The following is a 13,570-nucleotide window of genomic DNA, read 5'->3' as shown; positions in this document are numbered from 1 at the left end:
AAAATTATGCGCTGTGTTGTAAAACGTGTGAAGCAATCAACAAACATCAAACAAACCTTATTTTTATGTCCTTACTGTCATCTGTCACGTCCTGTCAGTTGTCATTGTAATAGTGATTGAAAATCATGATTGAAAATGGATTGAAAGCGTGTCACAGTCACAAAACAAATAAACAAAATGGTAAATGATGGTAAACAAAATAAACAAGAAACTGAAAAGAAAATAAGTAGGATTGAGGTTTAATTTTTATTTGTTGATTTAAGAGTATGTTAACTGTCATATAAAAGCTTGGCTAGGTTAGAGTGCCTTAAAATGCGAAATGCCCAAAAAAGTGTGTGATACTGGTACACCCTTGCCCTTGATGGTTATGTTATAACTTAAAAACAAGAATATGGCGCATCTAGACTGGATTAATTTTAATAGGTGAGTACATAATTATATATATTTTTATCCTATTTAACTACAATTCATTTGATTGTGGAACCTGTTCACTTTTTAATGCTTATATGGTACTAAGAATAAGAACTATTCCATCATCATAGGCATATGAAAATATGCTCTTAAAGTGGCAACTGGGAACTGCAAGGTTCTAGTAAAATATCTATGGAAACTGAATACAATAAAAATTATAATTATGACTCTTTCCTACATATTTGTAATACTTTTTTTATAATTATGTAGTTTAACTTTTTTTTTATTTTATTTCAGAATACCTTATGTACTGTGTCCTGTGTCATGAGCAATTGATGAACCTGTCTAGTTCCTCCATGGTATTTTTCTATGTTTCCTAGAGACAACTTATTGTGGAAGGAGTTTACTTATGTGCTTTTGAGGATAACAATGATACTCCTGTTATTCATATCAGCAAAGAAAATGTACCTTTGCAATTGAAAACTGTTGCATATACCTCAGATCGGTAAAATGTGAATACAAAAAGAACATGTTCAACTAATTTGTCTTCCTCAGAAACTGAAGACATAAAAGTTTGCAAATTATTTGCCAAGTTATTTTCTTTACTTAAAATATTATCAGGAAAATAGGATATTTTGAAAAATATACATCATTTGTAATATTTTAGCTTTAATAATCAGTTATGAATGGTACTTACAAGTAAACAACAGATTAAATATCTTAAACTAATGTAAATTATTCTATTAAAACAAAAACATAGGTATACTTAAAGTAGAAACATACTATATTAAAATACAAGCTACTGATTGTCTTTCCATGTATTATGGCCTAGCATTTTTTTGGATGGTATGAATTTTAAGCAACCGCCATTCTTTTCAACTCCTGCTTTGGTTGCCAAAATAGCCTTTGCTGTTGAAGAGTTTAATAAATTCCGTTTGTCACTTTTTATGTTAAACAAATCACTAAATATACGTTCTACACTAGCATTAGAGAATGGCAAAACAAAAAGTAGCTGTAGCGTTTTTTTTAAATTCGGAAATAAAAAAGCATTAGCATCATTTTTTAAATTAAATATTTGAGACCAATATTGCTCACAGTCATCTGAATTTAAATTTAATTTTTCAAAGTCTAATAAAGCGTGTCTTCTCCATTCATTATCTAACTCCTGAATATTAACATATTCTTTTAAAATAGGGAATTGATTAGTTACACATTGTAATGATTTTATTTCAAAGCTTTGTGCAATTTTGGGATCCAATATTGAAATTATTTTATAGATAGGGTCGTTAAAGGTGAATCGATTTTTAATATTACTAACTAACTCTATATAGAATTCTAAAATACATTTAAAAAAACTATCAAATTCTTTTTGGTTCAAATTTGGCTTTTTTTTTAATTCTTTCAAGCTTTCTGTTGCAGCAACTCCTATATAAATATCATGTAAACTAACAAAATTTGTAGGGTTTTCATGGTTAAGTCTAAATATGTCGTTGGTTCTTTTTATTACAGACATCTTTATAAAATTAGAACACAGCGTTCTCAACAGAGTTTCAGTTTGTGGCTGAACCTTACAAAGAAGTGGTTTTTCTGACTGAAAGAGTAAATTGAAATCTGTCATTAGTCCTAAAGAATATGACATAAACTCTAGATACACCGGTGTGAACAAATTTGACATGGTTTCCAACATTGTTTCTGTTGTAATTGACGGGTCTTCAAATACATACTCTGTCAAATATGCTCTAAGTGGCTCATATTGCTCAAGTACTCTATCGACACATTCTTTAATAGATAACCATCTTGTTATGGCTGGAGAGAGTATCTTGTGAATTTTCACTTGAAAAAAATTTTGGAACTCTATAAATTTGTGTCTCCTCAAAGCACTCCTATTAAAATGACTGCATATGTTCCGTAGCAGATCTTCCACATGCCTAGGTAATTTTAAACAGGCTTTTGATGTAGCTAAATGTGCCATATGACATGAGCATCTAATGCATACTATGTGTGGAAATTCTTCTTTTAACTTGGAAAATACAGAGTTAAACTCTCCAACCATAACATTGGTGGTATCTGATGAAAACCCTACAAAATTAGTCAGTGGAATATTCTTTGAAGTTAAACAGTTCTTTAGAATACCATATAAATCACTAGCTGTTGATCCATGAGCCTCGACAAGATCAAAAAATTGTGTTTTGGTTGAATTATTTTCATAAATTATAGTAGTGAATGCACATTGCTTTTTTACTGAAATATCAGTAGTTTCATCCATAACCAAAGAAAAAAAACATCCTGGCTCCCTTAATTTAATATATAGTTCTTCAAGAAAATTATACCCCAAGTTATTGCAAATAATTGACTTAGCTTTGGTTCGTTTTAAGTGTAATTGTTTAGCAATTTTCGAGTCATAACATATATTTTGAATTAAAGGAGTTAGGGTGTCTACTAATAAAAATGGCAGGTTATTGCTTGCCAACAAGGCACATAACTTTAACTCTGCCGTTTTTACAGCTACATCATCAGCATTTGGTTTATACAATTCAGTGAGTTTAGTATTGCTCGCCACTTTTGTCCAATTTAATTTATGCCTTTCACTTATTGAATGTTTTAGTAATACACTTTTATGAGCTACAATATCACAATCACATACCTTGCAATAGGCGTACTCATTACCCTCAGATGATGGTTGTTTTATTGATTTTTCTAACCAATTCTTAAACTGTGGTACACTTTTCCAAGAGCTGTTAAAAGTCTTCTTTTTTTCACTCTTTGATGCTTTCTCTATTTTTATTTTCTTTTTTGCTGGTGTAGGATCATTCTAAAAATATAATCATAATTTAGATGGTGTAAATCAATAAAATATTAGTCAAAGTCAAATACAAATGTATTTCACTACTGTAGTAGTTTTAAATCTTTCTCATATTATACCTAATTTCTGTAATTATATCTGATATTTGTAGTTTATAGTTTAATTTAATTATATTATCTATATAATTTTAATAAATAAATACGATATGAAGTCTGTGTTTTTATGTAATTTTTATAAAATTATCAATTGCTTCAATACATTACCATAGTATCGCCATTGTCACTCATAATATGAGAATGTGTGGGAGCAGGATAAATAGGGGAGCCTTCAACTTGATGACTGCAACCTGGCTTTTCTACATCAAGTGGTACTGGGGAATCTTTCTGCTTATTTGTCTCTGTTTCCTGATGTTTACTCTTAAAAACAATTTGCTTTATTAAAACACAAAATTTAATTTTAAGAAGCTTAAAAGATCTATACAAAATCTACTGAACTTTTACCTCTCATTCACAGCAGGTATATGTTGGTAATTTTGATTTTTGAAGAAGCATAAAGATATTGTAAACTATATGGTACTTAAAAAAACCAATAAGTACCATTAATTATTGTATAGGAAATGATTTTTTGATGTGAACAAAAAATAATTATTTTAAACTATTGAACATGCATCCTAGAAGGTACAAATTTAGTTATGGTTAATGCTTATGTGATTTCTCTATTATATATATATATATATATATATATATATATATATATATATATATATATATATATATATATATATATATATATATATATATATATATATATATATATAAATGATTGTAACTTTTAACTATTTTTTATATTTACCTTAAAACTGAAAAGCCACTTATCCATTTTCTATATATTTTTTAGTTTCTTTGCACAAACACAACACACAAAGTAACAGTTGAAGAAGTACACTTGAATAATTAATTTTTTTTTTCAATTTGTGCCTTATATTTATATATGTAATTTAATGTGAAATCCCTGTAAATACAAATGTGAAGTACCTACCTACTCAAATATATGTGAAACCTTTCCTTCAATGTGTATTGATTGGGTATTGTCAGATAGGGGGATTTTTCTGGTGAGAAATATTTGCTTGGGGAATAACAGGGCACTTTATAGTTAGATTCTTACTACAAAGAATGAAAAATGATTTTAATGTAAATGTTATTTATATTATACAAATGACCTTTTCCTTTTCAGTACCTTTCAATAATTGCTCCCTCCAAATAATGGTGAAATTTTTAAAACAAATTTATTTTTTGGTTTTGAGATATTTAATATGTCTTGGCAGACCTCACCCGCCTACTCCTGTTACTATGGGAAATTGAGATTCATATACTTGTTATGCAGTTTTTTTCGGTTTCTTACAAATTATTACATATATAGAAATTATTACATTTTATGATCTGACAAAGTAAGGAATAGAGATTCCTATAATTTTGTTAGATACACTTCTAGATGTTAACCTATGGTATTATTCTATGGCCTCATGAATGTTGCTGCTGTCAATTCGTTCGAATTATAAAAAAAACAATTCAGAAGAATTTAAACATTGCTGAAAAATATTTGAAAGATTTAGGAATATGACAAAATAAAATATGAGGAAAGCTTTGAACCCTCATTTAGCTTGAGTTGTACAACAACCAGCATTACACTTATCAAATACCCCTATACCAGGCCCATTAGAAATGACCACCAATAAAAAAAAGAAATTGCAAATACTAAAAAAGATAGAAAACGCGATATTTTTGCACATTTTGTCTGTCCTGGTTGTGTATGGAGAACATTGTAGCATGTTGCTCTGAATGCACAGAGAACAATTTGGAGTAAAATTCAAAGTTGTATTTTGAGCAGAGAATTTTTCTGTTTATTGTTATAACCAAATTTGTGTAGGTTAATATTTGTATTTTAATAAAACATCTGTAGGAATTTTGGAAAACATTTGTTTACCAAGTGCTAATAAAAGTTAAACAAAGCAGAAAATTAAAGGTTTTAGATTAATTCCTATATTTTTTGAAAAATAAAACAACAAAAATAGAATAACATAAGGTCCTTAAGTAATAGACACGTAAACCGACAAAATACTTAAAAACATTATGTGAATGTTATCTGAAATTTGTAAGTCATTTAAATTTTGGTCCTGATGGACTCCACAGGTGACTTTTTCAGACCACCCGTCCACTCCCGGGTTAACCCTAAACCACTCTTAATGAAGGTGACTCAGGTGGCCGAAAATCAATTTTTACATGTTGTAAATTTATTTTCGATATAATGCCGCCATAGAATGGAAATTTTCTTCCATAAAGTAATTTTTATTTGCTAAAGTTAATGCTGTATAACTATAAAATGTCAGGTCAGTACAAACATCTTTTTTTAAAGGAAAAAAGAAGACGCGGACTCTTCTTATAAACGTTGTAAGCTGTGGCTTGGCCTTGGCTTTTTCTTTTGCTTAGCTGGATTATGCGAAATTGTGCGATTTTATGAAGGATGCGAAAATTATGCGCTGGGAATTAAATTATGCGCAAATCGCATAATTATGCGCCGATTGGCAACACTGCTGTGGCTCTACCATTGTACCATTGCTTCTAAAATATGAAAGAGTGGGGCAATAAATGCAACTTTAGATATTTTTATATGTAGATGCCGCGTAGTCGTAGAATAGGATTAAATTTTTGCGTTTTATAAAATTTTTTAAAGAAAATAATATTATTTTAACTTTTAATAAATTAATCTTTTTAGAAAAATTATTATGATTCAAATTTTTAATTGAAATATGTACAAATCTTAAGTATAAATCAGTTTAAGGCTATATTGTAATAATTTCACGAATATTTCATTCATTGTGAAAATTATTTAATGTTGTTATTTTAAAACAAGATTAAATAGTACCCATACAGCGTAAAATCTTTCACATATAGGTACTATTCATTAAAAGGTACAGTTAAAGTTTATTTTCTTATTTCAAAAATAAATCAGGAATGCTTTTTGTTGTTATTAAAAAATTATGGATTAAATGGAAGTTTGGAAGTTTTGGCGAAATGGAAAATTTCATAACTTAGTAAAAAGTTTCATTGAATACTTTATTTTAAATTGAAATTTTTTAAAAATGTTTCGTTAATTTCTGGGCAGAAAACAGTATAATAAAAAAACGGGTGTGGCAGTCCAGTGGGACTGCCGGTGGAAGTTACACTTCTATAGACACATTCGCCCTTACAAATTTATTTGGAAGTCAATCTGCACAATCATTACATATGCAATTCTATAGGTAAGGCATAGCAGAAAGAGAAACAGAATTAATAACAACTTACTAACAATGAAGGATTGAATCAATATTTTGATGAAAATGTATATTTTTCATATATGTATGAAAGGAGTTGAATGCAAAATTTTTTTACACATACTCTGCAGTAAAATTCATTGTTTATTTTGTTATTAATATAATAATACAATACAAATTAAACTGCAATATTCATAAGTATTTAAAAATGACAATAATATACATAAAAAAATACACTACAATACAGTGCAATATAATTCCATATATAATAATACAATACAAATTAAAATGCAATACCCATAAGTATTTAAAAATGACAATAATGTAATAATATTAATAAAAAAGTCCTCCTCGATTGGGAATCGAACCCCGGTCTCCCGCGTGACAGGCGGGGATACTACTACTAATCTACCGAGGACATGACACAAATGTATTTCAAAATTGACAGTTCTGGATCATACATAGTGATTTATTGAGATTATTATTTTGAAATACAAAAGAATAATATAATTATGAACATTTAATAAATAATACAAAACATCACATAAATAATAATATTAATAAATATTTTATTATATGTATAATATTATGTGTATATATATCTTTACATAATATATATATATATATATATATATATATATATATATATATATATATATATATATATATATACAAAAGGAACATTTTTATATTCGAGAGAGGAAGAGACAGAAAATAGATCTTCTGTCTCTCTCTTACTCATTATCTTACATATGTAATGATTTCACAGATTCACTCCCATACAAATTTCCAACGTGAAGCGCGCGTATAGAAGTATAACTTCAAAAGTTATGTGACGGTTTTTCGTTGTGTTGGAACAAACCAATTTTTAATTCAAAGTTATACAATTAAAAAAATAAATACTTTGAATATTGTAAATATCATACATTTTTAAGTTTTAAAATTAAAAATTTAATATATTGAAAATAAAGATTTTATTGTGAAAAAACAAAAAAAAAGACAGTTTGCAAATCAATGGCATCGAAATTTGTTTAGGCGTAGATGCAAAGTTACCCGTTCGTACTCCTTTCCCACTTCCCCCTAACTACATATTTCATTATGAAATTTTCATGATAGTTTTAAGCCGACGGCCACGGCACCACGCTGTGAGTTTATGCAGCCACCCTCTTTTAAAGTATAAACCGTAACCAAATCGCCCATTTGAACTGCTCTTCTATAAGCGTCTATATTCTTTGCCTATACTAAACAATCATTAGTCATCAACATCAATTAATATTCGACATTCGAGTCGACAGACGACAGTTATTTTAGCACAAAACATTAATAATGTTTTGTGATCTACAGAATCTATCGAAAATAGCGCTTGGTGGTGTGTTCTGTAAGTAATTCAATGATTACATTTTACGGATTGAAGTTGAACCCCCCTGAATAGTGATCAGGTTGATGGTTGACAGTATCTTGTCTTTTGTCAATAATTAACTTTTGTGATTGGTTAAAATTTTCATCGAAAACCCGGCAACACTGTTCATAGTTTCTCTCATTCCTTTTCCTTTCTACTCCCCGTATTCAAGAATACAGCTTTTTAAAATCGAGAGAAATTATGATGGAGTAGAAAAGCGAGTTAGCTTAGTGGGGAGTAAAATTTTCTCTCGATTCAAGAATAAGGCCCCTTGTGTACTCTGGTGACGTAACTCAAGCATCCCCACCCTAGTCGGAAGAGGCAACCGTAGTAAGTTTAGGAACCGTGGTCACACCCACCTTAAGTCCTTAAGTTACAAGCCATGAAGTAGAAATTTGGCAACATCTAAAGGTAGTCCCGGACCCTGATTCTATTTCATTTCGATGTCGAAATTTAAAAGCGACTACGCCATGACAGTCGCAATCGCTAGCGATTCTCATTCATTTCGATTGTAGTTAAAACTGGGGATATTTACTTTATCATTTTGACACTGCTGAAAATTTGGGTTGGCCCTGTTGTTTATTGGCTGCACTACGCTTGTTTTGTTGAATGTTTGTTTTGTTTACGTTACGTGAACGTCTTTTTTTTCTTGTTTGAGTTGTTAAATCATAAATATTGGCCATTCTCAATTATATTTTGAATTGAAAGAAAAGATGGCAAGAAAAAAAAAGGCGATGTGGGAGATCCTTAAGTTATAACCACTAAGATTTGACTTAGTGGTTATATTCTAATATATTTTTAAATTTACTGCAGCTTAGTAATACTAACCCTAAACATTTTGTGTATCCTAGAGGCATAAACACCTTCTTCCAAATATGGTTCTAATACCCTTATTAAATAATTTGCAGCTTGTTTATTAATCCGGAATTGCTGCCTAAATTGAGCATCACTTAGTGAAAAAGAATTTTGAGTATCCCGTAACATTCTTCTTATCCTCCGTTATGAACGTCGGATATCTAACCTCTCTAATTCCTCCAAAACTAGCAAATGTCCGTAAAACACAGCCATATTGATACTTTTTGCCTCAGTTTTCCTTGCAAGGATCAAAACACCGCCTACTTAAACTGAACCTAAGTTCACTTCTCCCAGTCCAGTCAGTCATGTCAGATTAATTTCGACTCGAAATGAAATTTCAACCACTTTCTTGAAGTTGAAATTAATTTCGATAAGTCAAAAACTAGTGACGTCGTTGGGTTAGTTCAGCTGAAATCCACAAGGTTCGCAAAGTCTCATTTCACGAGAGGCTAATTCGCCCAAGTGATGCCGACGTTGCCAAAAGGTGATGTGTTGGTCTTCTGTCACTGTCAGTCACAACCACAAGACAATGTGAAATGTGAAGGTATGTGATTTAATTTGAAAAAAAAACAGACAACTGGAAATGAGAAATCGAACTTGCAAACAATTGCTCTGACATTTTAAAAAGTAAATGTAACAGTACCACTGTAGAAATACTTTATTTTAATTGTAATAGAAGTAAATCAAATATGTTAAAATATTTAACTAAATAATTAAATATTCATAGATTTATTCTTTGTAGGTTATGTCCCAAAAATACAACAAAGATCTAGATTACAAAAGGGTCAAAGATCACGTAAGATAGCAATTCATGTACAAGTACAATTAAAGTAATTATAGGAAACAACACAATTCTTGTAGAATGGCAAAAACATCATTATGGTCATACCAGAGAATTTCTTTAGTCATACTTTTGATTCACAACATATCAATTTAGAAAAGAAAGATAAGAACATAATAGGTTCAAAGCTAATAATCGGAGTCCCACAGCGAAGGTAAAAAAAGGTGTCTTTCTTTTTTTTCTGACTTACAAAATTCTCTCCGAGTGTATTAAACATTTATTTCTGGTCGTTTTAGAATTCTAGAAACTAAAAAGACATATTGATTCACAAATCAGATTTTTTCCATAAAAAAGAAGAGAGTGCAAGTAAACTCCAGTCTTATGAGATCTACTAAACAAGAACTCAGCGATATTAATGAAAATTTATAACATTCCAATGAAGAATCATTTTTTATATTTAAATCTATATAGCCATCACGACATGAGTATATCAATATTAAATATATATATATTTTCTAAAATGTGGAATTTTTATTGTGTTGCAACTTGCAAATTAAAATTTCTTAAATAGAATTGTTGTGTAGTTTTTATGTACGAATGTTGTAATTTAATATACTAATTATAATTTGCAACAGTTGCTTTAAAATAATAAAAAAATGTACAATTAATTCTAGAGTCAAACAGAAACGTTAGGAAAATATCGACCTTTTCCTTATAATAACAAATAATAACATCGTAACCATCAATATAAAAATTTTACAAGTGAAGTTTTGTTTTAAATAAAGTATGTATTCCTTGCTATTAACGAATCAAATACTCAAAGTATTTATTTCTTTTAAAAAATAACTACAAAAATATTTCATTCTTTTATTAATAGGGAAGACTTCATTCAAAACAATGAAGACTTTATTCAAAACAAATCAATATTTTGAAAAAAGTCTTCATAAAAATTTTTCATTTTGATAGTTAAGATGTGTTTCCCGAAAGAGGATATACGCGTAATACGCCTCCATTATTTAAAAATCGCGCTAAAATCTAGGTAAAGAAAATCTGGCAACGTCGGCATCGCTTGGGTTAATTAGCTTCTCGTCTCATTTCGACGTCGCCATATTAATTTCAACATGTTTTGAGTCGAAATCTCAATTAGAATCAGGACCCTGTTTGAATGTAAACAGTTGTTTACAAATGAATCCATAACTATTTGTATATTCTATTTTTTAAATTAATATTAAGTGCTTTTATGTGTCTAGTCAGTTACTTAAGTTAGTCGTTTATTCGACTAATTATTGATATTGTACTACAGGTTGAAATAAACTCAAATGTAAGTATAAACGTTGTTAGGTTAGGTGTGGAATTTCATTATTCTCAGTATTTATTAGGTAATTTTTAATTCTTTTGTTATATTAACTCTTTGGGCAATGAAATCACAGTTTTTGCGACAACTGTGGGTTTATTCTCCGGTTAATATCGTAATAGTTGAAATGCCACAAAAGCTTAAATATATTGTTCTTTTCAGTTACAGATGTCAAGACATTGTTGTGTACCTCGATGCAAAACTAATTACACAAGCTTCTGAAGTTGGAAGGGCCTGTAAGCTCATGTTCTTTCCGAATAGATAAACAATTATGTAATAAGTGATTAAAAGCTATCAAAGAAGACAATTATACCCCAACAAAATCTTCTGTTCTGTGTGCTAAGCATTTTCATTCTGAAGATATAGTACTTCATCATACATGGAAAGACAAAGAGTGTTGTGTCTGAAAAACTAAAATTGGAATTAAATGCTATTCATAGGATTTTCCCCAATCTTCCAGCATATATGTCTATTCCTAAACCTATAGACAGAAGTGATCCATGTGAAAGACAACATCACTTTGATAAAGAGAACCACAAATTGGAACAACTGGAAAAATACTTTCTCAAACAAGATTTAATAGACTCGTTTGATAACTTTATTAACAAATGCAGCATGAAGATTACTTTAAATGAGTGGAATTAAAAAGTGACGAATGACAGTGTATATTTTTATTTTTTAAACATTCAAGAATGTAGTGACTCATATGACATTGGTCTAAAGATATTAAGTAGTGTTAAAATTTCTAAAAATTTAAAAGTTACTGTACATATAGTGTACTGTATGTATAGGTGAAAATTTGTTCAAATGGTCAAGTATTAACTTTATCCCTTTAGCGCCTCTGGTGGGTCATTTCGGTACTAATTAAAATTTAATGGGAAATTCAAAATATTTTACTATTTTCCAATGGAATAATCTCACATATTGTGAGTGATGTGACAATACCTATCTGCTTTTTCACAAGTTTTGTAGGGAGACGAAAAACTTTATTTAGAGTCACCTCCTGTTTTCATATGATATTTTTTTGACTTGTTTTGTAGTAAAGTCATAGAATTTACTACAAAACAAGTCAAAACTTACATATAAAAACAGGAGGTGACCCTAAAAAAGGTTTTGTGTCTCTCCTACAAAACTCATGAAAAAGCAAATAGAGATATTGCCAAATCACTGACTATATAATATTATTAAAATAAAATATCATAACTTACTAAGCTTGTAAGTAATACTCATAAATTATTTGCAACAAGACAAACTGGAAATGTGAGTATATTAATAATATTCTCAAGTTGCAAAATATATAAGTTTTTATTATTTCTTCTGTCAAATGTGGTTATAAGGAAAAGGACATATAAAAAAATTATACAATTTTTTTTTTCTAAATATATGTGTATTAATTTGCTGTTTCTGATAAAATAGATATAAAATATATTTATTACATTGGTATAATATACTTTGATCATTTAATAATAAAATTCTATAACTGAATAACATATCATGAATTTACATAGCTCATGATTTTTATTTATTTAACATCCCATTTATTTACAACTTTTAAAGCAAATTAGTGAGATGAGGTTGCAAGAAGCAGAAATACAGCTAGAAGAAATGGAAGATGAAAGAGAGAAAGATAATATCCTAACAGAGGAAAAAGTCATCAAAGCAATACAAAAACTGAAAGAAAACAAAGCTCCTGGATTAGATGGCATACCATCTTAACTTTTAAAACATGGCACAAAAAATCTGACCTATAGTATACATAGACTAGTAAAACTGATATGGAGGCAGGTGAAACTACCTGAATACTGGAACATAGGTATAATTGTACCTATACACAAGAAAGGGAACTAAACAGTTTGTGATAACTAGAGATGCATTACCCTGCTAAATGTGACCTACATTCTTTACAATCGACTGTCGCGATATTGTGAAAGCATAATAGGAAAATATTAGTGTGGGTTTCAGGAAAATATCCATCAAATATTCCTTTTAAGACAAGCTTTAGAAAAAACATATGATTATGGAATTGATACTTATCATTTGTATGTATATTTTAGATGTGCCTAGGAAAATGTAGACAGAAACGCACTATACAAAGCCATGGTAGAATTTAATATCCCAATACACTTAGTGAGGTTGGTGAAAGCAACCCTCTCAACAGTTGAGTGTAAGGTTAGAGTGCAGAACGGAATATCAAGAACTTTCCAGACATAAATAGGTCTTTGACAGAGAGATAGCCTATCATGCCATGTATTCAAGATTGTTCTTAGTGAAAGCTATTAGAGAATCTGGAATAACAACAAGAGTGACGATTATTAATGGGAGTGTACAAATACTAGCATATGCAGACGACCTTGATATCATAACAAGAAGAAGGGTGGACCTGGTTCAATCGTTCACAGCATTGGAAGCAGCAGCAGAAAGAAAGAGACTACATGTTAACACTAATAGATATATGATATACATGAAGAGTATATGAAGGTCACAAATAATAATCAAGTAGAAAAACCTGAAGATCTAATGGTTGGAAAATATACTTTCGAAGGAGTAAGGGAGTTCATATATCTAGGCTCACAAATAAACCACTGTTATTTTATCATAGAAAAATTAATCTTGTGAGACTTGAAATACTAATTAATATTTTGTTGGGAAATAAGCCA

At 29.6% G+C, this 13,570-nt stretch overlaps 1 protein-coding gene and 1 long non-coding RNA gene across 4 annotated transcripts; one reads left to right on the top strand and one right to left on the bottom strand.

Moving 5' to 3' along the window:
• Window positions 1-1,210: 1,210 nt before the first annotated feature.
• On the bottom strand, window positions 1,211-5,619 carry LOC140453011 (uncharacterized). Its single transcript, XM_072519010.1, has 3 exons — window positions 4,067-5,619; window positions 3,478-3,630; window positions 1,211-3,223 (listed from the first exon to the last, which is right to left on the bottom strand). The coding sequence occupies exons 1-3, from the start codon at window positions 4,091-4,093 to the stop codon at window positions 1,211-1,213; spliced, it is 2,193 nt and encodes a 730-aa protein (XP_072375111.1). The 5' UTR covers window positions 4,094-5,619.
• A 3,597-nt stretch (window positions 5,620-9,216) lies between these two features.
• Window positions 9,217-13,434, top strand: LOC140453006 (uncharacterized). Of its 3 annotated transcripts, none has more exons than XR_011952282.1 (4): window positions 9,217-9,322; window positions 9,521-9,773; window positions 9,856-10,880; window positions 11,076-13,434. It is a non-coding gene; the product is annotated as an uncharacterized lncRNA (long non-coding RNA). The 3 variants fall into 3 exon arrangements; XR_011952280.1 differs by having other exon boundaries at window positions 9,268-9,405; XR_011952281.1 differs by having other exon boundaries at window positions 9,268-9,405; window positions 9,521-9,783.
• The last annotated feature ends 136 nt before the right edge of the window (window positions 13,435-13,570 follow it).

Source organism: Diabrotica undecimpunctata, unplaced genomic scaffold (genome assembly GCF_040954645.1).
Source record: "Diabrotica undecimpunctata isolate CICGRU unplaced genomic scaffold, icDiaUnde3 ctg00000568.1, whole genome shotgun sequence".
Classification (NCBI taxonomy): Eukaryota; Metazoa; Arthropoda; class Insecta; order Coleoptera; family Chrysomelidae; genus Diabrotica; species Diabrotica undecimpunctata.
Note: the sequence above shows the minus strand (reverse complement) of the source record. Positions and strands in the feature narration are given on the sequence as shown.